We start from the raw sequence: 23,071 nt of genomic DNA, 5'->3' as shown, positions 1-23,071 counted from the left end.
GCTAAAGATTCTTACATAAACGTGTAAAATATATATACATGACAACGTAGTATAAACTATAACTATAACGTCATATCTCTGTAATACTAAAACTAATGGATAAAACTCCAAAAGCTCAGACCAAAAAACTGCAATTATTTTCAATCATCTTTATCCATAGTTAATAAAAAGCTTTTAAATAATAGAGGAAAAAAAACTAATATCTTTCACCAAACCAATTAATTTCCCACATGATAGCTGGTTCTTCTTCTTCGTCTTCTTCCAAGTTTTTTTTAGCATAATTCAACAGTTTCATGAGATGGGTTTCTTCTCAAGCTTGATATCATCTTCAAATACTGTGTCTTTATTACTCATCTCACTTCTTCTTCTCTCTTCACTATCAACAACGATCCAAAAAGACCAAGGCTTTTTCTCTGTTCTGATATCCGACAACGGTCTTAATTTCGCCAAGGAACTGATCGTTCAGAAAGCAGTCTCTTCAATAATCCCCCTCCAGCTTCCTCAGATCGAGAAACGCGTGGCAGTCCCACTGATCGGTGACGTGGAAGTTGTTCTGTCGGAGGTCACAATCAACAGCGTTGACGTGACTCGCTCTTTTGTGGAGAGTGGAGAGACCGGTCTGGTCTTGGTTGTTCCTAATGCCACTGCAGAGCTGAGCATGAATTGGAGCTATGTGTATAGTTCTTGGTTTGTTGAGGTTTCTGATTATGGAACTGCTTCGGTTGAGGTAAATATTTAATTTATTTTTAAAAAAAATTTATTATAATTTTTTTGGGGTGAATATTTCTAATGGGTTTGTCTTGAACTTTGTGTTGGATTTAGGATATGGCTTTTTTTTTTCCTTGAGTTGTTTTTAAGCGAAATTCCCCACAAAAAAACAAGGTTTGTTCTTGAGATAGGATTTGTGAAGAATGCTTTTTGTCCAATAAAGGGTTTAGATCACTTGAATATTGTTTGAGATTGATGGTATTGAAGCAGAAGAGTTCATCTTCTTTGATTAGTTAGTCTCACTAAAAAACAAAGATAGAATCAGCTATAAATCCAAGTGAATTGAGTTAGTGAGTCCAATTCAAATAGTAAAAAAAAAAAAAAAAATCCAATCTTTGTCATGATTACTATGACTTAAGGTTAGCCTTTTCTCAAAGGTCATTTTGTTTTTCAGGTTCAAGGTCTGAGTGTGGGTGTGAGTTTGGGCTTGGAGGACGACGGAGGAGCTCTGAAACTGTCGGTTTTGGACTCGGGTTGCTATGTTAAGACTCTGCACATAAAGCTAGACGGTGGATCGTCTTGGTTTTACCAATGGTAAACAAATTTCACCTCAACCAAACCGATCAATTTTTTCTTTTCTTTTCGTTAAGGTGGAGAATCGAACCAAGAATTTTCAGTCCTTATCATCAATCGAATCGGATCACTGTTCGAACCCCAAGATTCTATTTTATCATCAAAATCCGACTCAATCGATGAATAGGCCTCTTTACTGTGATTAGAATTTATGATACTTTAGATTTATTTGCAATCTCATCAAACATGTCGAAGAAAAGAGTTCATTGTTATGTTAATTTATTCATTTTTTCCTTCCCATTTTTTTACATGGTCTCGAAATAGGTTCGTCGATTATTTTCAAGACCTAATAGTGTCTCGGGTTGAAGACGTAATTACGAAGAAGATTAAAGAATCAGTGTTTCGGCTCGACTCGGTCTTGCAGTCGCTCCCAAGGCAAATCCCGATATACGACAACGCTGCCATGAACGTCACGTTCGTCGAAAACCCTATCTTGACCAATTCGTCCATCGAATTCGACATCGACGGCTCGTTCGTGGCCACGGAGGATTCCGTTCCTAGATACTACCATGACTACATAGGACCACTCGACATGCTCGCCCCCTCAGATTTCTCTCTCAAAATGGTCGAGATTTCTTTACACGAGAAGATCTTCGATTCGGCGTCCTCGGTCTTGTTTAATGTAAGTTTTTCATTCCCCTTATATGCAGTTGAATTCAAGGCTTAAAGATTGCACAGATATAGTGGGAAAATTGGTTTTCGGTGAACATCGGCTCGCGAAAAGCCATTAATTTGTTTTCTTCTGTTTTTCGTTGAATTCCTGCAAAAACCAGCTAATTTCGGGAGATTATTTATTTTTTTTAAGGATTTTTCAAGAATTATCAGTAACTATATTCCATGGTAATTCTAATTCAACAAAATATCTGGAATTTTGGCGAAAAAAGAAAACCTCGGGAAATAAATCTTGTAATTTTCCTCATCGGTCGCCGACATTTCTGTAAAATGGAACCTTGGGCAACCACCAGAACTTCAACCCTTGGATGAATTGATGATGATCTCGGGCTTATTTTATTTATTTATTTTTAAATCCTTTTCAATTTCTATAGGCGGGTTATTTTCGCTGGACCTTCGACGGAGTAGAAGACGAGTCCTACTTGAACACTGCTAAATGGAAATACATAGTCCCTAAGCTGTACAAAGAGTATCCAAATGAGGCCATGAATCTCAATGTCTCCTTATCTTCTCCGCCGATCATCAGTGTCTCCGATAACGGCATCGGCGTCGCGATTCGCTCGGACGTCATCGTCAGTGTTTTGGACAAAGGCGAGGCTGTCCCGGTCTTGTGCGTATCGTTGGTTCGTCTCTCTTCTCATTCGATAACAAAAAAAAACAAAATAACTATTTCAATGTCATGAGCCTTGAATTTCTACAGGAGATATCAGCTTCATGCTCTCCGGAAATGGAGGGGAATAAACTCATGGGAACGCTCGAGCTGATAGACTTCGAGATGAGTTTGCAGTGGAGCAAAGTCGGAAATCTTCACATGCATTTACTTCAGGTTCGTCCCGTAATATCAACATAAAAAAAAGATATTACTAATGAATCTGATTTGTTTAAATCTGATGCAGACTCTTGTGTCGACGATCCTGAAAAGAATCGCAGTGCCTTATGCGAACGTGTATATACGAAAAGGGCTTCCGTTGCCGATGCTCAGCGGTTTCACGCTTCGCAATGCCGAGATCTCTTTCGCAGGTTCAAAGCTTGTAATTTGCAGCGATGTTTTTTATGTCGAACAACAATTTGAATCACTCACAAAATATGTGCTTTAGAACCAATGTAAATGTAAATACCAAAAAAGTACACAAACATGTTGAATAAATGCAATAAAATGTAATTGCAAGAAGCAAAAACACCTCTAAACTAAATTCTCACTAACACGAGCACTTAGCAATTGGATGCCATACTTTTGAACTCTCACTCTTTTGGACACACTTTTTAGGCACTCTCATCTTAAGGACCTAAGGTCCTATTTATAATTGCTGAGAGATAATTGATTTAGTAATTTAGGCTTAAACCGAATCTCAGAAATATATAGATCTGTCTTCCGATATCTAGATACATCGAAAGTATCCATAACACATGGCTTTTTTTCAGCGTACTTGGTATTTGACTTTTTCACTCTTGTTGACCTTCTAATTAAGTTGCTTGCTTCACAACTTGGCTCTAGAGCTCTCCGACATTTCTTTTATAAACCCCATTTTTCTGGGCTATGAATATCATATTCATTGAAAGCTTTTGAGCTCTGTCATAGTCATCATCCCCATCTTATTAACTCGATGTATATGAAAATTACTTTGCTAGTGATGTTTATTATGATAGTTGATACATATAAAAGAAGTGGAAAAATTCGACTACTACTCGTTTGATGAGAATTGACTGATTTCATGAGAGTTCGAGTCAGATTGTGACGGCGAGTCTGATGTCTCCGTAGGGGCATGTGTTTCTTGCGGATAAAGGACTGGCTTCGGAGGCATTTCGAGGTTTTCGAAATCTCCCTCAAGCATCTCTATGACTCGACTCATCGAAGGACGATCACAGGGCTTTAGTTGTATACACCACAAGGCTACGATGATCATCTTCTTGATCAGCTTCGATTCCTCTTCTGTGGCATTTTCTATCTCTACGCTGTGCCCTTGATCGAATCGGTCGTATATCCACAGAGGTAAGTAAGCCTCGCTCGATCTCTTGGCCTCAGAGTTTACATTTCTCCTCCGATTCGCCATTTCCATCAACATCAGACCGAAGCTATAGACGTCGGATTTGTGGGAGACTCCGCCGATATTTTTGTAGAATAGCTCTGGGGCGATATACCCAAACGTTCCTATAAGCCCGGTCACTCTGACGGTGTTGTTATCCAATGGGCACAAACGGGCCAACCCAAAATCCGAAACCTTTGGGACAAAGCCCTCGTCGAGAAGTATGTTGTGAGGCTTGATGTCGAAGTGAAGGATTTGCTTGTCGCATCCTCTGTGAAGGTACGCTATTCCTCGCGCTATCCCTAGCGATATCTCGAATATTTCCTTGTGATCCAACGCGATTGGCGTTCCCGCTTGTTTAGAGAATATGAGTTTATCGAGAGACCCGTTGGCCATGAACTCGTACACAAGAGCCCTCTTCGAGCCCTCGAAGCAGAAGCCAATGAGTCGAACCACGTTGAAGTGTCGAATCCTTCCGATCGTGTCGACTTCGTTTATGAAGTCTTGTCCGCTCGACTTTGACGAACCGCCCAACATCTTGATGGCCACAAATCGCCCGCTGCGAAGCTTTCCTTTGTAGACGGAGCCGAACCCTCCTTTGCCTAGCTCGGTCTTGAAGCCTTGGGTCATCTTTTTGACCTCTGAGAAGGAGTACCTTATGGGCATGAGGTCGCTGTTGTCTCGGAGGAATTCTTCGATGCCCTCATAAACCGACAAACGACTTCTTTTCCATTTATAGATAATCAAAGCAATCACAAATAAAATCCCGATCACTGTTCTCGGAACTAAGGGACCCACTGTAAAGAAAGAAAACTAAAAAATGTCATACACTAACAAAAGCCTTTATATGTAAGTCAGTATGTGTACCGTAGACAAGATCTTTCCCACTTTGATTGTAAAGCTCTTAATTAAGTTTTATTTCATAGCTCGAGTCCTTACCAACATATATGTATCTAGGGTGTTGAACGTACAAGAAGTCTGCATAGATAATTAACAAAAAAAAGAAAAGAAAACAGAACAAGAAGAGTCAATCAATGATAGTGAAAAATTACCGAGTTTCGAAGTTTCATAGAATATCGACTATATATGTTTCAAGAATAAAAAACAATACCTGCTGCTTTAGTTAACAGGGCTCGTGCATATTCTCTAGCGGCTGCCATGATTTCAAAAGAAAGAAGAAGTCGTATTAAAGCTAAAGTAATTGTTATATATCAAGTAATTTAAATAAAGTACGAGTTCAACAAGCTTTCGAATCTAGTTTCGGAAAACTACTTACAGCAGTACTTATTTTCACACACTCTGAGTTGTTGGCAATAAGGTTCGTTGGAGTCTTTGTCGATGTAACAAAAATCGTCTCCGGGCCCTTGGATGCTCAGAAGCCACGAGGCCTCAAAGCCGCTCAGAAACTCCATGTGGATATCCGCGTAGGAGGAAATCTTCTCGTGATTAGTTTCTCCGGTCTTGTCGTTTATCGTCGTTCGGGGCGATATGAGAGCTATGTTGTACACTTGGCAAGACTCTTCGAGATCCGAAAACCTCAAGTCGTTACCGTACATGACGTATGAGTAACTTTCATTGTCGTTTTTTACCGAACAATGAGACATGTCGATGTAAGCAGAGTTATTCACCGGATTCACACAACTCACAAACACCGTTGTCACCGTGATCCGTTTCTGAATACCCATTTTCCAATTCTCTCTAAACCTTTTGAACTTGATGTACGATGAATACGGGTCCAAGTCATTACTGGTACGAAAGCCAGGGATCGTCGAGCAATTACCCTCAGTGACGCTCGAATCCACGAATCTAATTGTGTAGTTGTCGTAGTTGATCGACTTGACATATAACGGGCGCAGATCACCGGGCATGTTGGAGAATGGGAAATAATTTATGTACCCGATGTTCGCTACCGTGCGATTATTAATATCGCACGAGAGCTCGTGATGTGGTTGTCCACAGTCTGGCGGGTCGGTTTTGAGCCTGAAAGGAAAGGTTATGTTGTGGATATCGCCGCACGATGAAGAACAGTTTCGGAGGCGGCTAGGAATTCCGTTATGTTCGCAAGAGATTAGGGTGTTTTCATGGAAGAAGATGGTCATGATGAGAACAAGAAGGGTTGTGATTGAAAGTGGGGGTTTTTCCATTTTTTTTTTAATTTTTTTTTTATTTTTTTTGTGGTGTTGGAGAGGAACAACAGAGCTTCAAACATAATATACACTCATGTCAGTAACGCTTCAAAATTAGTCAACTGATTGGGAAGACAGTAAAAGGGAAAAAAATAAAAAAGGGGTCTTGATTCCACATTAAATTTGATTACGCGTTCCCTTTTTCTATTTTACAAAAAATTTCCACGACTATATGTTTGTTTGACTACGTTTCCTTGACTAGTTCCTTCAAATTATCGGTTTTAAAGCTTCAGAGTAAAATTTCCATAGAAAAGATAGATGTGGGTCACTCGCAAATTTGTCCACAATTCACACTGCTTTATTTCTCAGTACTCCTCTAACAATAATTTTCAATAATTCTAAATGCATCTCCTAAACATCAAATACAATGTGACTGTCAAAGTCTTCGGTTTATGAAAAAGAGTACATATCCACACACTGTTTAAAGTTGCAGAACAAAGTTGATTTATTTTTTAGCATTATTAGAGAGACGCGGTTTGATCGACGACCTTGACCGGGAAAGCTGTGATAAAGATAAAACATGGAGGGTCTACTGTTTTCAACTCATGAAAGTCCAGATAACCTTACTATTCTCTAAAGTAGTATATAAGTATTGGTCTTGAAAGCAAAAGAGAACTACATTTTTTAAGTTTGAACCTTTTTCCAAGTGATACGCCAACCAAAGTTTTGTACAATATAGTCTAAGACCTACCTAACCCAAACTGCAGAAAAAAGAGATTAACTAGCTCATTTTCTTACCAAGATTCTACTACTACTGCCAAAAAATAAAAATCATGGAATTATTATACTACTCTTCTCTTTTCCTTTTGTGTTTTGCGATGTCGCTTAGTCTTGCAGGGCGCGGGGAATGCGAAGAATATCGTCATGGCTGCAGAGAATCAAGTTGCGGGCTTTTTGAGCCGGTGATTCGATTCCCGTTCCGTCTCAAAGATAGACAACCAGAGCACTGTGGATTCCCCGGCTTCGAACTCTCGTGCGGCGCAAGAAACGAAACGATACTCAATACGCCCGTTACGCCTTTGATAGTACGCGGAATTTCTTACTCTTTGCAAAAAGTAATGGTTGATCCCCAAAGCGACTGCTTGAAGACGAAGGTATTGGATCTCGTGAATCTATCCCGATTCGCCAACGTGTCGTCATCGATCAATCATTTTTCTTTCGAGGACAAGTATCCCAAAGACTACGGGTACTATACGCTGTTGAAGTGCGCTCGAGATGATCCGTGCTCCGCCGAAATGGCTCCCTCGGATTATCAGATCGAAATGTTTACCTTTTTTTTGCAGTGTTACAAGGTCCAAGACATTGATGTACAGATTCCATCTTCGATCCAACTGTTCACATATGGTTCTTCGTTTGCGTTGACATGGTCTGATCCGGATTGTAGAGTTTGTGAGGCAAATTTGAAGGGATGTCGACTGAAAGAAGTTGGATCTCGTCGTGGCAAAATAACCGAATGTTTCGACTTAGTTCCAAAAAAAGGCAAGGTCACTATATTCTTATTTTTTGCACATATAATATGCATTGGGAGAATTTAGCTAGAGGTCCTTAGGACCTTAAATTTAGACAGAGAATTGTTGAGTTTGTGTTATTTTTCAATTTTCATTATTTCATTTTATTGATGTTTTTTTTTCTTCTTAATAAGTACAACTTTACTCTTGAAAGTATTTGCTAATTTATTTATTTATTTTTTCATTTTCAGGGAAATCCAAAATTTCTTCAGCAGCAGTATTTAATATAGGTGACTAAATTTCACATGGTCATATTTTTTATTTATTTAATAAAAGAAGTATACTTGGATTTTCACTCCAAAATTGACTTGGATTGCTCTGTGTTTGCAGTTGGGACTTTAGGTTCAATAATTTTATTTTCGCTAGTAGCTGCTTCTTCGATTTATCTCTACACTTCCAACAAAAATGATAAAGAGATTCGACTTCAGATTAAAAAGTTTTTGGAGGATTATATTGCACTTAGACCCTCGAGATATTCTTACGCTGAAATCAAAAAGGTCACAAGCAATTTCAAGGACAAACTTGGCCAAGGCGCGCACGGAATGGTCTTCAAAGGGAAGCTCTCAAACGACGTCCTCGTAGCAGTGAAGATGCTAAATGACGCAACGAAAGAAGGAGAGGATTTCGTGAATGAAGTCTCGACAATGGGCCAAATACACCACGTCAACGTAGTTCGCTTGGTCGGCTATTGCGCCGAGGGGTTCAAAAGAGCCCTTGTTTACGAATTCTTACCAAACGAATCGCTCGACAAGCACATATCATCATCGGGCGGAGCAAACTCATCCTTTGGTTGGGAAAAGTTGCGAGACATTGCTCTCGGAATATCCAAGGGAATCGAGTATCTCCACCAAGGCTGTGATCAAAGGATCCTTCATTTCGACATCAAGCCAAGCAACATTTTGCTCGACCGTGACTTTAAGCCAAAGATATCCGATTTCGGCCTAGCAAAGTTGTGCGCCAAGGATCAAAGCGTAGTCTCGATGAGCGCGGCGAGAGGGACATATGGGTACATCGCCCCCGAAGTGATTTCTAGAAACTTCGGAAACGTGTCCCACAAGTCAGATGTTTACAGCTTCGGAATGTTGTTGCTCGAAATGGTCGGAGGAAGAAAACAAATCACTGACAACATGGAGAGTAACGTAAAAATGGATATGTACTACCCGGAATGGATTCATAACATCTTGGAAGGAGGAGAAGATTTGCGCATACAAGTTGAGGAAGAGAACGACGCTAAAATCACGAAGAGGCTTGCGATCGTTGGGCTTTGGTGCATCCAATGGCACCCGATGGGCCGTCCCGATATGAAAGCCGTAGTCCAAATGTTGGAGGGAACGGAGGATCCAACGTTGCCGCCAAATCCTTTTGCCTCGATGACAAGTTTGTCCACGACAACTTCGACGATTGCGATGAGACGTATGAAGATAGAGTTGGAAGCTATTGCTGAATGAGAATAAAAAAAAAAACTTGGATCAATTGTTAGTTCCATGTACATCATATACATATTAGCTTGATTTTGGAAATGGAATTTTGTGACCGATGGGATTGAGAAACGGTAATTATAAGCATATTAGTCGAGCACATGTTTTTTTTTTTTTTTTTTTTTTTAATAATTTATAAAATATTTTCACTTTTAGTTGGAGAAATTGGTTCCTTTGGAAATCCTTACTAAACATTATATACACATTACCTTATTGATGCAATTTTTTGAACCGCAAACTTCTCATTTCCAAATCACTAAAATATTTTATCATATAAGGAAAGGCTATATATATATACATATATTTTATAAACAAGGAAACGAATAATATAGATTACATATGTGGGTGGAAATTATACTCGCAATAGATAATAAGATTTGGGCAAACAAATATTTTGCAGTGAGATGCAAGTTATCATAATAGTGGTACTTGTTATAGAAATACAATTCATTATCAATTATTGAATTTCAAAAATTTCATTATAACGAATTTTTTGAAGATACTTAATATTGGAAACGTAAATGATGATTTTTTTTTCAAACTAATCATAAAATAGGGGTCATTAGGTAAATAGACACATTTACAGTTTGACATTGTTAAATAGCCAATGCTTCGTAAAACCGAAATAAATAGTCACTTTCATATATTTACAGACGTAAATCTTAGAGAAATAGCCACTTCAATTTATTATTCCACGTCATCTTTATAGGTATTTACCTAAAATTTACGAAACGTTGACTATATAACAATTCCAATCATTTTAATTGACTATTTACCTAATTTTTTTTGTAAAAATAGTGTCTCCAAGAAATAATATTTTTATAAAGTTTTAGACATTCATTTTTCTTTATATTTTATTCATTAAAATAAGATTTTATAACAAACTAAGCCACTTGACAAGTTAAAATTTAATTTTAGTTAAAAATTGTTATTTTAAAAAAGACCTAAAATAGTCACTATTTTAAAAATGTTGCTAACTACTAATTGCAAACATGAGTTTTGCTAAATAACTAAGATTTTGTTAAGATTGATAAACAGCCATTAACATAAGTTGTGGAAGATCAAATATCCAAAATACCCTTCATTAAACATTTTCTAATTAAAATAAACAAAAATTTAGCGATATAAGCCACGTAAACATAAGTGTTTGCGTTTTAACCAACGTTTTGTAAATTTTTCGTAAAAACTGTTGGAAATATTTCATAAATAACCATATTTACTAGAAATTTACTATGCGTTTTTATTTTATTTGTATAACGTAAATAGATTTATGTGGCTATTTAAAAAAAATTAACGAGACGTTGGCTATTTCAAAATTCTAACTTTTCATATGGCTAGATAGCCACTGGTTGACCATGACCACATTAAATGACCATTTTCATATCTTTCTCTATATCTTTCTCTCTCATAAGACCACATTGACGCAACCACATGACGAATATCCCACACAGATCGTCGACGCCGAACACCATTGACGAGCCGGACTAAAATGTGGTAGCATTGTTAATATCTTTAAATTTTAGAGAATAATGATTAATTTCAGTAAATAAAAAAAATATTATTTGAAAAATTAACCAAAATAAAAAATTGACGAGTAAATGAGATTATTTAGATTCAACAAAATCTTGTATCAAATTAACCAAAATAAATAAATGACATGTTACGAAAAAAAATTCTCATATTCAATAGTAATATATGTCAAATTAACCAAAATAAACAAATGTTGGATTACGAAAAAAAAATCTCATATTCAACAATAATATATGTCAAATTAACCAAAATAAACAAATGGCTTACGAAAAAAGAGATCTCATATTCAACAATAATATATATATATATATATATATATATATATATATATATATATATATATATATATATATATATCAAATTAACCAAAATATGACCAAATTTTAGAAACCTAAGGAAATTTGAAATTGAGAGTTTTACCTAGATATTGAATTCCAACGAGCTTCGTTTGGCGAGGTTGAGATCAGCCACCACCGCCGTGATGGAGGAGGAGGATCGATGGGTTTCAGAGTGGTGGAGTCTCTGATCGGATCCCAGCTAGGACTCGAAGTCGCAGCAAACGTTCTCGATCGAACTCACGACCCCAATCAACGGCCTCTCATCAAAGAAATGGCATCGGATCTTGTCCGGATCACAAGCCCTAACATTCCGAAATAAACAGCAAAGAACAATTGGTTGTTGAGATGATGATTGTATGAGAGAGAGAGAGATAATGAGATATGCATGTTCACGTGTAGGGTTTTAATGGAGAATCAATAATTGATTTTTCATTAATTTTTTTTTTTTTTTTTTTTTACTAAAATGGCAAAACCGGAAGTAAATATTTGGTTTGGTTGTCACATTACCAAAATTGTCTATTTAGACAAAAATCTCAAAATGTTGGTTAATTTATAATATCAATGACTTAATTTTTGTAATTTCCCATATTATTGTGGGTTAGCGAATATATAGTACGATATGTATTTCCTTTCTTTGTAGATTATAGCGCTCTAATCAAATCGTTATGTTTCTAAGTTTAGAAGATCTGAATCGATCTTTTCATTAAAATTGGTACATATGTATTAAAGATAGCGATCATCAAAATCGAATTTTCATTGAATTCTTTCCATGACCATAGAATTGACCGCTATATATAACACCTTAGATTAACCGAACAAATAGCACATAATTTCTCAAAGCGATATTCTCAGTTCTAGCGAAAGAATAAATCATGGCCAACTCCAGAGCTTTTGCCTTTCTCCTCCTCGCTCTTTTCGTTTTCTCTTGCTCAGGTCACTGTCAATATATTTATATATATGTATTATATATGTATATAATATACACAATATCTTGTTTTTTTCTTTACGTGCGTTCGCGTACTATTAACATGCATGAATAAAAGAGGCCATGCTATTCTTTTGAAATAATATCTCAGACATATACACAATTGTTTTGGCACTATTTTTGGCGTAGTTGTACTACTCTGATATATCTCTTTTTCTTATTTTATTATTTTTTTGTATTTTAGTCGTCAAATTTTTTGTTTCAGGAATTTTAGTTCCTCTAGAAAATGTCGTTCACATTTTTATATTCGAAACGTGCAAATTTATTTTATATTTGAGCAAAAAAAAGTCAAAAGTTCAGTGTATGTATATATACCAAAAGTTCAGAAATCTAAACCAATTGAGGCTAATATGTTTAAAAAAAAAACACTATTTGACACACATAAAAAACATTATTAATATACTTATGGATCTTAGTACAGATATATTTATAGATATATTAATCACATAATATATAACACGGTTTAAAAGATTGATCATTTGCTGATGAATATTTTGTGATGACTGACATACACAGAGGAATGTTATGCGAAGCATCAGTGTTGCAAGAGCTATCCACACGTGCTTCACTTGTGCCCTGACGGGAAATCAGACTACACGTCACCAACGATGAACAAGCCTTGCTATGATTTCTGTCTCGGTTGCCCCGGAAGCGTCTGCAAAACCGAAGGCAAACTTGTGTGCCATTGTCGATGTTAATTAAGCATCGCATATTTTGTTTTAATAAAAGATTCCTATATGATATCATCATATCGTTTTGTACCCGTTATTTTACGTCTATTTTGATTCTTAATGGTCTGAAATATGATATTAAATGATGGGTTGTAATAATAAGTGATTTTTTCCATTTACATATTATTCCAATTCTGCAAATCATGGATATCTCTTTATGTGACTTTATTTTATAATTATAATTATAATGCGGAGACGAAAGAATGAACACATAAATACACTATCATCTGCTGGAAAAAATAGACTTCTGACAAGTATTTCGAGCTATTATATTTAGGGTAACCAATTTCAAACATAATTTTAAAAATAGATATCTTTATTGGAAAAGTATGTCACCGTATCAATCGAAATTTTAAAGAGCATAAGTTCCCAGATTATGCAGTATGACAAATTTTAAGATGAACATCGCCAAAATATAGTAAAAAAAAAAAAAAGAAGAGAACATTTACCGAAACAGTCTTTTGAGATCTGAGGATCACTCAGAGGCCTCATCAAGGACAAGTCGATTCACTTCCCTTTTTCGCTCCAGAATCGTAGTACTGAAATCCCTCTTCGTTCCTCTCCTGTTTAAGAAATTAGAAATATAGAAAAATTAGATACCCTAAAAATACCTAATTACTTGAATGGAAACAATCTACAGTATCACCGTGACCAAAAACTCGATCGAGAGAACAATCCAAAAAAGGGAAAAGAGATTTGAGAGTACGCATTTGACGATTCAGCTTGATTAAACATAGCTCAGAGAATTTCCAGCTAAAAAAAAGAGAGCTTGATAAAGAGAGAAAGATTGTGAAGAGAGAGCAATCCTTGCTGAGGAAAGAGAAATCGGCCACCGCAGTTTTCGATTTTCGGGACCATATATAGACAAAAAAAATGGCCACCTACATTACATTTCAATCTTTGGTTCCATTTATACATTATTCCAATTCTGCAAATGTTGGATGTCTCTTTATGTGATTTTATTTTATAGTTATAATACTAATTAAGACGAAAGAATGAATACTTAATTATACTAGGAATCACAAGAATGAACACGTAATTAAAGAACGCTTAGATACTTTAGTTCTATTTTTGGAATACTCTAGTTACTTGGGTGTGAGTCAAATTTATCTTCAACTATTTCGGGGGAGAGTTGGTTTGCTTATTATATCACTGAACTATCGTATCTACTTGTCAAGATGTGTTAAAATTGCAACATTTTTTTAGTGGGAAAAAATACTTTCGAAGTTTTTTTTTTTCTGATGTCTTTCGAGCTATTACAAGTAAAGAAATAGTCCACTAGTGTTTTCAACTCTAGGTTGGACACTGTCTCAATTAACGACATGTCTCATTTAATACTCACATACTGTCGTTGATTAGGCATGCGTCGTAACACTCTAGTCGTTTATTAGGCATGCGTCGTAACACTCTAGTCGTTTATTAGGCATGCGTCGTAACACTCTAGTTCCATGCACAGAGAGAGAGAGAGAGAGAGAGAGAGAGAGAGAGAGAGAGAGAGAGAGAGAGAGAGAGAGAGAGAGAGAGAGATAGATAGAGAGAGAGAGAGATAGAGAGAGAGAGAGAGAGAGAGAGAGAGAGATTAACCAGCTCATTTTCTTACCAAGATTCTACTACTGCAAGCCCGTCGGTTCAAAAGGCTAGCTATCACACAAGTATATAGTCTAGTTCTACGTTATAAATTAGTATGTTATAAAAGTTACTATCAATACATATATCTACATTGAAATTTCTACTTGGGCCCTAAAAAAATCATTCTTTAACGAACGAAATAATTTCTGTTAAACAGGAAAGAGTGATTTAAGTGTTTTATCCAATAAAACTGTTTTCACACACACACACACACACACACACACACACACACACACATATAAATACGATTTTAACTCATTTTTATATTATTCTAAAAGGGCCGACCCAAACTCCCTAATCTACATTCTACAGATCTTATCAACCACCTTTTTAAATTTATTCCCAGCTGCTCTATTTTGAGCAGTAATGGGAAATAACTAAAACCAATCATTTACAAGATGTATAGCACGATCTACATGTATTTTTTTTGTTTGTTTATTCAGTCATAATAGTCATTTTGAATCAAGCTAATCTCGGTAGAGTCATCGTCGGACATTGCCGTTGACCATGTAGTACTTGTGCACCCAGAATCCTCCACCGTCGTAGCCCTAATCTCATGTGGATACAAACAAGGCTTCGGAGGCATTTCTAGGCTATCGAACTCGCCTTCGAGCATCTCAATGACTTTGTTCATCGAGGGACGATCCGACGGCTTCAATTGTATGCACCACAACGCCACGATGATCATCTTCTCCATCGTCCTCAATTCGTCTTCAGACATATCATCGTTTCCGTCCACGCGTACGCGTTTCCCTTTGCTGAATTGCTCGTGTATCCATAGAGGAAAGTACGTCGCGTCCGAATCGTCTGTCCCGTCCACGTAAGTGTTTTTCTTCCGGCTTGCCATCTCCATCAACAACATTCCGAAACTGTACACGTCAGCTTTGTAAGACACTCCTCCGATATTTTTGTAGAATAGCTCGGGGGCGATGTACCCTATCGTCCCTCTCGCGGCGGTCAAGGCCACTATGCTGTTATCCAGAGGGCACAGCCTGGCCAGCCCGAAATCCGAAACCCTAGCCCTGAAATCAGAGACGGAGCCAGAAATGTAAATTAGGAGAGCTAACATGCAAAATTTGAAACTACAAAGAAAAAAAAAATTAGAAATGAGAAAAAAAAAGTGTAATTTTTTTTGTAGGGGGTATAGTCCCCCCCGGGCCTATTATGGCTCTGTCCCTGCCTGAAATCCCCGTCGAGAAGAATATTATGCGGTTTTATGTCAAAATGCAAGATTTGCATGTCGCATCCGCGGTGGAGGTACTCAATCCCCCGAGCGACCCCGAGAGAGATCTCGAATCTCTGCTCGCAGCTCAATGAAGGGTGGTTCGAAGAATCGGACGATTCTCCGGACAAAATGTACTTGTCGAGCGAGCCGTTGGGCATGAAGTCGAACACGAGAGCGCGTTTTGAACCCTCGACGCAGAATCCGACGAGTTGGACGACGTTGACGTGGTGAATCCTCCCGATCGTCGCGACTTCGTTGATGAAGTCTTGCCAGTTTGCGGGGCCTTTGGATTTTCCCAAGACCTTGATCGCTACGAGGTGTCCGCTCCGGAGTTTTCCCTTGTACACGGATCCGAACCCTCCTTCGCCGAGCTTTTCCTTGAAGCACTTTGTCATTTTCTTGATATCGGAGTAGGAGTACTTTATTGGCGCGAGGTTGTGGTGTCTCTGGAGAAATCTTTCGATCTCCTCGTACATCGATAAATTCCTTCTCCGCCATTTGTAGATGAAAAGGCCAACCAAGAATATAATTCCGGCCATCGTTCTGGGTGCTATAGCCGCCACTGCATGCAAAAAAAAATTAAAAAGGAAACGTCAATTATTTACCCTCGAATTTGACAGAATATCTCAATCACATTCTCAGTATGACACACAAGCCTCCCTAGTTAGCCTTTTATAACATAAAAATATCTCATGTTTGACACTAGAATCTCATTAAAAAAAAAAAAACTTTTAATTGACAAGGTATAAAAGTCAGTTTGTAGAGATACTAAAACATAAGGGTTTATTTAATATTTGAAAATTGGTTGGATGTGAATAGATTTGTAATATAGTATCAAACGATGGGGGTGATATTGTGATCATATTAAGCAAAAAACTCGGAGTCTATAATTGATATTTTCAGACAAAAAAGAACAAATGCATATACTTACAAAACATTAAACACATTTTTAAAGATATATTTTTTGACCAAAGGAAATTTAACGAAGAGTAAAGTAAGCATAATTTTTTTTTCTTCTTTAAAAAGTAAGGTCCAACAGGAATAGTCAAGGGTGTAGGGACATAATTTGCAATAGCATCACGAGAAATAACTAAATTCTAAAACTCAGAGGGAATCAGGGAACCATGTTCCTCTCTTGGTCCCACTAATCTGAAACTCATGTGGATTTACTAAAAAAAGAAAAAAAAAAAAAAAAGAGAAAGAAAAAGAAAATGAAAACTCACCGATGTATTTATATCCTCCTTTGATGGCAATGTACACTGCAGTACAATAATAAAATAAAAAGGAACGAATATCACAAATTATGACAATATTAATTATTTAAAAAAAAAAAATTATCATCATCAAATAGTTCAAAAATCTTACGCTGAAGATAGGCCAGGAACGTATGAAATGGATCTGCATAATTACCATGAAAATAAAAAAAAAATATTAATTTCTCAACAAAAAAAAAGTAATAAGTTTTAAAATAATAAAAATATATCTTACGACATCCAAAGTCAACTCTGTAATCTATGAATTGGCAGCCAGTCAAACAAGAAACCTTCTTCCGATTCTTATCGTCAAGATAGCAAAGCCGATCTCCGATCTTATCAAAGCTCTGAACCCACGAAAGCTCAAACCCGCGAACCATCGCGTCGTAAATCTCGCCGGAGCTGATCGGCGTCGAGCGATTATGAATCTCTCCCAAAGAGACGAGCGACATTTGTTGGACGCAACACGACGCGTCAAAATCCGACGGCCCAAACTCATCTCCCATAAGATAATAGTAAGAAAATCGACTCTCTTTCGACGAACAATTCCCGCTAAATTTACACGGACTCAGTACATACTTCGACGAATTCACCGCCTTTTCGCAGCCGAAGAGAATCACAGTCTGCGAAATCACGCGAGTGGTTTTAAACGTCGCTTTCGGATTCCCCGACATGGAAGCCTGTCTCAGAAACCCTAACCTGACTTCTGTCTCGTAGATGTACGGATCCCAGTCGAGGAAGAACTGGCTCGATCGGGACAAGGTGTTTCCGGGGACCGAAGAGCAGTTTGTTCCGCCGTGAATTTGGGGATCGACGATACGAATCGTGTAGTTTTCATAATTGATCGATCGTACGACGAATCGTTTTGGGGTGTCGTATTGGACGGAGTGTTCGTCGGAGAAGAATGAGAGGACTAGAGTGAGGTTGTTTTCGCAGGTGAGATTGTATCGGAGATCGCCGCAGTTTATATGATCGGTTGTGAGTCTGAAAGGTGAGCTTATATTTCGGATTTCGCCGCAAGAGGAAGAGCAGAGAGTTGGTTTTAGAGTCGGTTTCGTTGCAGTGACGTGGATGATCGTGATCAGAAGAAGAAGTAATGATAACGGAATTAATTTGGGATTTGAATTGTGGAAGTTTTGATCGCCATTGATCTTCATGTTATCAGAGAGAGAGAGAAAGATAGATAGATTTTTAGTGGTTCTCTTCTCTTGTTAGTTTGGTTAGTTCATGGTCTTTTTTCCATTCTTGTGAAAGAAAAAAAAAAGTCAACTTAAAGAGTGTTACTTTCTTTATTTTAAAGAATTTAACATTGAACGAATTTTTTTTGTGTCGTTTTTCTATCAACTATTTGTTGCGCGAGAGAGAAAGAAATGTAGATTTTAATAGTTAACGAAAGCTTTTATTGATCAAAGTCTCCAAAAGGGGACTTGCTTTTGGCTTTGCTTTCTTTTTTGTTTTTTTTTTTTTTTTTTTGTTTTTTTACTTCTTCTCACTTTGATTTTAGTGGTTCTCTTATTAGTTTGGTTTGGTTCAATTTTTTTTTTTTTTTTTTTTTTTTCATTCTCGTGAAAGAAAAATAAAGTCAACCAGTATTACACTTATCTTTTTTAATTTTATCGAGTATTTGATCGAGCAGATTCTGTCACGTTCGATCCACTATTCGCGGTAATTATTTTTACAGGCTGCCCAGTTTGTATGTAGATTCACGGTGGTGATAAATATTGTTTGTATGTGTGTGTAGATTCGATTGCTTCTATTGTATATTGCTCAGTTCACGAAATTTTTGTTCGTGTGAAAAAGAATTAGTCAACGGAAACAGACTCAAAGTCTCCAAAAGGGCACTTGCTTTTGGCATAACTATTTTGTTTTTCTTTCGAGTGACGTATAAAATATTTGAACCAACAAATCTTGTTAAGTTCTATCAGTAATCGTTTCCGATGACCCAAAATTTTGACGTTTATAGAAAATGAATTTTTTTTTTATTAAAGTCGGAACTTCCGTGCGTGCTATTGGAAGTACATAGTCTCATCAAAATTCAAAGGAAAACTGAGAAAAAAAAAATTACAAATATCATTAATGACAGTCAAGATGATCCATCAATTATTTTTGTGGAATTTACTATTACAAGTTGCCCAGTTGGAATTTTGAAGTAATGGATTTTACATCTAAGGCTCAGATTTAATTAAAAAAAAAATCAAACCTGCGGAAACCATTTCTTTCCTATACGTTAGTTAACCATTATCGATATGTGTCAGAATTCTTCCGTGAGATAATTTGAGCAAACAGAAAGTCCTTCCGTACCAACAGTCAAGATGATCTATCAATTACTTTTGTGGAATAATTTACTATTACAAGTTGCCCAGTTGGAATTTTGAAGTAAGAGAATTTAATTCAAAACTCTTTCCAAAGACCATTTTATCATTATTAAATTCAGCCATAGCTGTCAAAAACAAGTTTTCTTTCCTTTTCAATATATAAATATTTAATTAGTTCACATCTCGTCCATATCTACACAATAATGCATGAATCCGCATTAGCGCATTAATTGTAGTATTCACACTGCCCATTCTTTCATAAACATCACTGAAAAATGTCAAACACGGAATATTAATAGGGTGATATAGTTTCAACTTACTCGTCCATATATGAGCAATTTCTATTTCATTTTATTAAATTTATTATACAGCTAGCAGAGGATGAGCAGTATCCGAAGCTTGAAGCTGATTGCTACTCTTTCCTTGATTATTTTCACAACATCAAATTCGGAGCGCAAATCCGAACAGAATAATAATAATAATACTATATGCAAGGAATCAAGGTGTGGGAAAAACGGCCCGGCGATAAGATTCCCATTCCGGCTAAAAAACGACAGAGAGAAGCAAGAAAACGACACGTGCGGTGGCTATCCAGGGTTTGACCTAATCTGCATCGGAGATGCGACGGCGATTTATCTTCCGTTGCGACCGAGTCCACCGAACAAGAATTTATTCGTCAGCGAAATCGACTATCGGACGCAGCGGATCTCGATCTTCAACCCCGCCGAATGCTCCGTTGACCGGAAAAGTCAAACCGCGCCGGGTTTTTTCGAAACCCTAAAGATCTCGCCTTTCGAGTTCGACTACGAGTTCGGGTACACGCTCTTCGAGTGTCCCTCTTCGCACGTCTTCCAAGGGATCGGTCAGATTTGCAAGCTCGCCGCCAATGACACGAGCCGCGAATCCTACGTGGCGATGATGCCATCGACCTTGGACTTTGTCCAGAGCTTGCCGGATTTGGTTTCGTGTTCGATGATGTACGAAGTTCCTTCGTACACGAACGGTGCTATCGATTTGCGAGTCGAGACCACGGGTTACCCGTTGATCAAGTGGTCCGAGCCGGATTGTCGACGCTGCGAAGTGAAAGGCGAGAGGTGTCGATTGAGCGGGCCCGGAACGGAATGTTTCGATATCTCCGGGAAAAGAAAAGGTACCCAAACGAGAAATTTAGTTCTTAATTTTTACAAGTCTAAGTTGATGTTCTATGTGTGTATTTGCAGGAAGGTCAAACATGTACTCTTTTATGATTGCAGGTGAGTTTTCTATATCCATGAAAGTAGTTACCAACTTACCACATGGTTGGTTAGGTTGATGCTTGGGATTTAATTGAGTATACTTTTTTTTTTTTTTTTTTTTGTGTAGGAATAAGTATAGGGGTAACTTTTTTAATAGCTGCGATTTTATATTTTTATACGGCGGACAAGAACGATAAGGAAAATCGAAGGAGGATTGAAAAGTTTTTGGAGGATTACAAGGCTTGCAATCCGTCGAGATACACTTACGCCGATATCAAGAAGATCACGAGCAGATTCAAGGAAAAATTGGGCGAAGGAGCGTACGGGACGGTGTTCAAGGGAAAGCTTTCGAATGAAGTGTTTGTCGCGGTAAAGATCTTAAATGGCACTTTCAAAGGGAACAGAGACGAGTTCATCAATGAAGTCTCGACGATGGGTCACATTCACCACGTCAACGTGGTTCGCTTGGTTGGATTTTGCGCCGACGGGTTCAACCGAGCCCTAGTTTACGAGTTCTTGCCCAACGATTCGTTGGAAAAGTACATATCGTCGGAAGCCAAAAGAGAAAATCGCTCGCTAAGTTGGGAAAAGTTACAAGATATAGCGTTAGGGATAGCCACGGGGATCGAGTATCTTCACCAAGGTTGCGACCAAAGAATCCTTCATTTCGACATCAAACCGCACAATGTCTTGTTGGACCAAAATTTCAACCCCAAAATCGCCGATTTTGGTATGGCGAAATTGTGTCCAAAAGATCAAAGCTTTGTTTCGATGACCGCAGTGAGAGGGACTTTGGGTTACATCGCGCCCGAAGTCTTCTCTAGAAATTTCGGAAACGTGTCGTACAAATCCGATGTCTATAGTTTCGGTATATTGTTGCTTGAAATGGTCGGGGGGCGAAAAAATACTAATTCGGCCGAGGAGGGTAATAATTCCGAACAAATTTACTATCCGGAGTGGATCTACAACCTTCTAGAAGAAGGCGAAGATTTTCGGATCCATATTGAAGAAGAGTGTGACGCGACAATAGCGAAAAAACTTGCGATTGTAGGGCTTTGGTGCATCCAATGGCATCCGGTTAGCCGACCCACAATGAAAGTCGCAGTTCAAATGCTCGAAGGAAAAGAAGAGTTAACAATGTCGCCAAATCCTTTTGCCTCATCGTCTCCATCAGAATCAGATATTAAGGTTTCGGCAAAGCCGTTGGCACTTGAGCTAGAAACTATTGTTGAATGAACCCAAGATTAATTGATTCAATTTGTGTTGTTTTACCTAATAACTTTTCTTTAATTGTATCAATTATTGTGCTGAGAAATTTGTTGGAAATCACCTTTTTTTTTCAACCCATAAGGATTTTAGACTTTTAAATCACTCACTAGAGTTTCTAAAAAAAGATACTAAGCTAACTTGCAAACATAATTTAGTACCATTATTTTTTTCTCTTTGTACCAACATAAAAAAATTAAAACTCTTCCTAACAACCCTATAGTACATTTAACCAACCTCTAAACATCTAGCTTGTGTGACACTATCTCCGGCCGTGAGATTTCTTCTTGCGTGAGAACATTGTTCAATCATCCGAGCATTCATCTCTATTATTTAATTTTTACAAATTTTTTTTGTAATTTAAGTTTAAATGTTCAATATAATCATGATATATATATATATATATATATATATATATATATATATATATATATAAATGGAAAATAGTAAAAAAAAAAAAAAGAAGAAGAGAAATCTATACATTTAACAACAAATTTTCATGTGTATTAAATAATGCAATGCTGGTAAGAGATGTCTAGGAAATATAATATTAGCCTTTTTTATTATTTATATTTATATAAATATTAAAATCCGTCTAAAAAACAAACTCTGTTTGGCTACAAGCGATCAAGGAATACTTCAAGTGGCCGGGTGGCTACTATAATAAATTGGTAGGTGTGAATCAGAAAAAAAACAATTAAAATTTAATAATTGGATTGCAATTGGAATTTGTGTGGAGAGAGGTACTTCTGAAACATATTCATGTGCATTTGCTTGGAGCATTCCTCCACTTTAATTATTATTTTTTTTGCTTATAAAATATATTTTTCAAATTAGAAAAATTATTAGAAATTGTGGAAAATCAGGAAAATCGATGAAACCGTAAATCGGATTGGACCACTGATTTTTAGAGTAACAGTCCAATTTTAAACGGTTTAAAATTTCACCAGTATAGTTCGATTTCCTTATAAATGAAACTATAAACATTAAACAAAGTCATATAGGACCAAAAAAAAACTTGTTAAAAATTGTAAACATAAAAGAAATGATTATTTTTAATTTGAAAGTTATTATTTTCGCGATTAGTTTCAAAAAATCACTATTGTTACCTTAAAGGAAAAGGTACTTCCGTTTTGGATGGTTGTGGACAAGGAGGGATTCGAATCCCCGACACTATGCTTCGTAGCCACATGCTCTAATCCTCCGCGATTTTCATTTTTTTATTGATAATATATTATGCATTTAACATTAATGTTGAGGCCAAAATATTTTGTGAAAATTGTATATGCTAGTGTATTTTTGAAACTTATCGAAAGAATAACGTTCTTAAAGTTTTTATCATGAAAACAATAGTA

The 23,071-nt window shown here is 37.0% G+C and overlaps 5 protein-coding genes across 5 annotated transcripts; 3 read left to right on the top strand and 2 right to left on the bottom strand.

Annotated features, from left to right (window-relative positions):
- The first annotated feature begins 196 nt into the window (after positions 1 to 196).
- LOC149398655 (putative BPI/LBP family protein At1g04970) lies at positions 197 to 3,216 on the top strand. Its single transcript, XM_089614933.1, has 6 exons — positions 197 to 727; positions 1,163 to 1,302; positions 1,606 to 1,963; positions 2,388 to 2,636; positions 2,714 to 2,839; positions 2,910 to 3,216. The coding sequence occupies exons 1-6, from the start codon at positions 299 to 301 to the stop codon at positions 3,108 to 3,110; spliced, it is 1,503 nt and encodes a 500-aa protein (XP_089471059.1). The 5' UTR covers positions 197 to 298; the 3' UTR covers positions 3,111 to 3,216.
- A 479-nt stretch (positions 3,217 to 3,695) lies between these two features.
- On the bottom strand, positions 3,696 to 6,287 carry LOC149398654 (LEAF RUST 10 DISEASE-RESISTANCE LOCUS RECEPTOR-LIKE PROTEIN KINASE-like 2.1). The gene is made up of 4 exons (XM_089614930.1): positions 5,314 to 6,287; positions 5,149 to 5,190; positions 4,977 to 5,015; positions 3,696 to 4,834 (listed from the first exon to the last, which is right to left on the bottom strand). Exons 1-4 carry the CDS (start codon positions 6,179 to 6,181, stop codon positions 3,696 to 3,698), a joined length of 2,088 nt encoding a protein of 695 aa, XP_089471056.1. The 5' UTR covers positions 6,182 to 6,287.
- A 214-nt stretch (positions 6,288 to 6,501) lies between these two features.
- LOC149398653 (rust resistance kinase Lr10-like) lies at positions 6,502 to 9,296 on the top strand. The gene is made up of 3 exons (XM_089614932.1): positions 6,502 to 7,702; positions 7,923 to 7,961; positions 8,062 to 9,296. Exons 1-3 carry the CDS (start codon positions 6,997 to 6,999, stop codon positions 9,177 to 9,179), a joined length of 1,863 nt encoding a protein of 620 aa, XP_089471058.1. The 5' UTR covers positions 6,502 to 6,996; the 3' UTR covers positions 9,180 to 9,296.
- Positions 9,297 to 14,645: 5,349 nt separating this feature from the next.
- LOC149398652 (LEAF RUST 10 DISEASE-RESISTANCE LOCUS RECEPTOR-LIKE PROTEIN KINASE-like 2.5) lies at positions 14,646 to 18,112 on the bottom strand. The gene is made up of 5 exons (XM_089614934.1): positions 17,136 to 18,112; positions 17,013 to 17,045; positions 16,871 to 16,906; positions 15,603 to 16,209; positions 14,646 to 15,444 (listed from the first exon to the last, which is right to left on the bottom strand). Exons 1-5 carry the CDS (start codon positions 18,055 to 18,057, stop codon positions 14,862 to 14,864), a joined length of 2,181 nt encoding a protein of 726 aa, XP_089471060.1. The 5' UTR covers positions 18,058 to 18,112; the 3' UTR covers positions 14,646 to 14,861.
- A 1,447-nt stretch (positions 18,113 to 19,559) lies between these two features.
- LOC149398651 (rust resistance kinase Lr10-like) lies at positions 19,560 to 21,776 on the top strand. The gene is made up of 3 exons (XM_089614931.1): positions 19,560 to 20,365; positions 20,436 to 20,468; positions 20,578 to 21,776. Exons 1-3 carry the CDS (start codon positions 19,597 to 19,599, stop codon positions 21,684 to 21,686), a joined length of 1,911 nt encoding a protein of 636 aa, XP_089471057.1. The 5' UTR covers positions 19,560 to 19,596; the 3' UTR covers positions 21,687 to 21,776.
- The last annotated feature ends 1,295 nt before the right edge of the window (positions 21,777 to 23,071 follow it).

This window comes from Urtica dioica, chromosome 5 (genome assembly GCF_054948205.1).
Source record: "Urtica dioica subsp. dioica isolate 48M chromosome 5, U.dioica_male_clone48M_v1_H2, whole genome shotgun sequence".
NCBI classification, from domain to species: Eukaryota; Viridiplantae; Streptophyta; class Magnoliopsida; order Rosales; family Urticaceae; genus Urtica; species Urtica dioica.
Note: the sequence above shows the minus strand (reverse complement) of the source record. Positions and strands in the feature narration are given on the sequence as shown.

Excerpts from the sequence above, each read along its gene's own strand:
- LOC149398655 (XM_089614933.1), top strand. The coding sequence starts at position 299 with ATGGGTTTCTTCTCAAGCTTGATATCATCTTCAAATACTGTGTCTTTA. Across the intron at positions 1,964-2,387 it reads CGTCCTCGGTCTTGTTTAAT|GCGGGTTATTTTCGCTGGAC; the intron begins GTAAGTTTTTCA and ends CAATTTCTATAG. Across the intron at positions 2,637-2,713 it reads CGGTCTTGTGCGTATCGTTG|GAGATATCAGCTTCATGCTC; the intron begins GTTCGTCTCTCT and ends GAATTTCTACAG.
- LOC149398654 (XM_089614930.1), bottom strand. The coding sequence starts at position 6,181 with ATGGAAAAACCCCCACTTTCAATCACAACCCTTCTTGTTCTCATCATG. Across the intron at positions 5,191-5,313 it reads GTGTGAAAATAAGTACTGCT|CCGCTAGAGAATATGCACGA; the intron begins GTAAGTAGTTTT and ends AAATCATGGCAG. Across the intron at positions 5,016-5,148 it reads CCTGTTAACTAAAGCAGCAG|ACTTCTTGTACGTTCAACAC; the intron begins GTATTGTTTTTT and ends TTATCTATGCAG.
- LOC149398653 (XM_089614932.1), top strand. The coding sequence starts at position 6,997 with ATGGAATTATTATACTACTCTTCTCTTTTCCTTTTGTGTTTTGCGATG. Across the intron at positions 7,703-7,922 it reads CGACTTAGTTCCAAAAAAAG|GGAAATCCAAAATTTCTTCA; the intron begins GCAAGGTCACTA and ends TTTCATTTTCAG. Across the intron at positions 7,962-8,061 it reads AGCAGCAGTATTTAATATAG|TTGGGACTTTAGGTTCAATA; the intron begins GTGACTAAATTT and ends CTGTGTTTGCAG.
- LOC149398652 (XM_089614934.1), bottom strand. The coding sequence starts at position 18,057 with ATGAAGATCAATGGCGATCAAAACTTCCACAATTCAAATCCCAAATTA. Across the intron at positions 17,046-17,135 it reads CAGAGTTGACTTTGGATGTC|ATCCATTTCATACGTTCCTG; the intron begins GTAAGATATATT and ends GTAATTATGCAG. Across the intron at positions 15,445-15,602 it reads CTTCTCGACGGGGATTTCAG|GGCTAGGGTTTCGGATTTCG; the intron begins GCAGGGACAGAG and ends CTCTGATTTCAG.
- LOC149398651 (XM_089614931.1), top strand. The coding sequence starts at position 19,597 with ATGAGCAGTATCCGAAGCTTGAAGCTGATTGCTACTCTTTCCTTGATT. Across the intron at positions 20,366-20,435 it reads TATCTCCGGGAAAAGAAAAG|GAAGGTCAAACATGTACTCT; the intron begins GTACCCAAACGA and ends GTGTATTTGCAG. Across the intron at positions 20,469-20,577 it reads GTACTCTTTTATGATTGCAG|GAATAAGTATAGGGGTAACT; the intron begins GTGAGTTTTCTA and ends TTTTTTGTGTAG.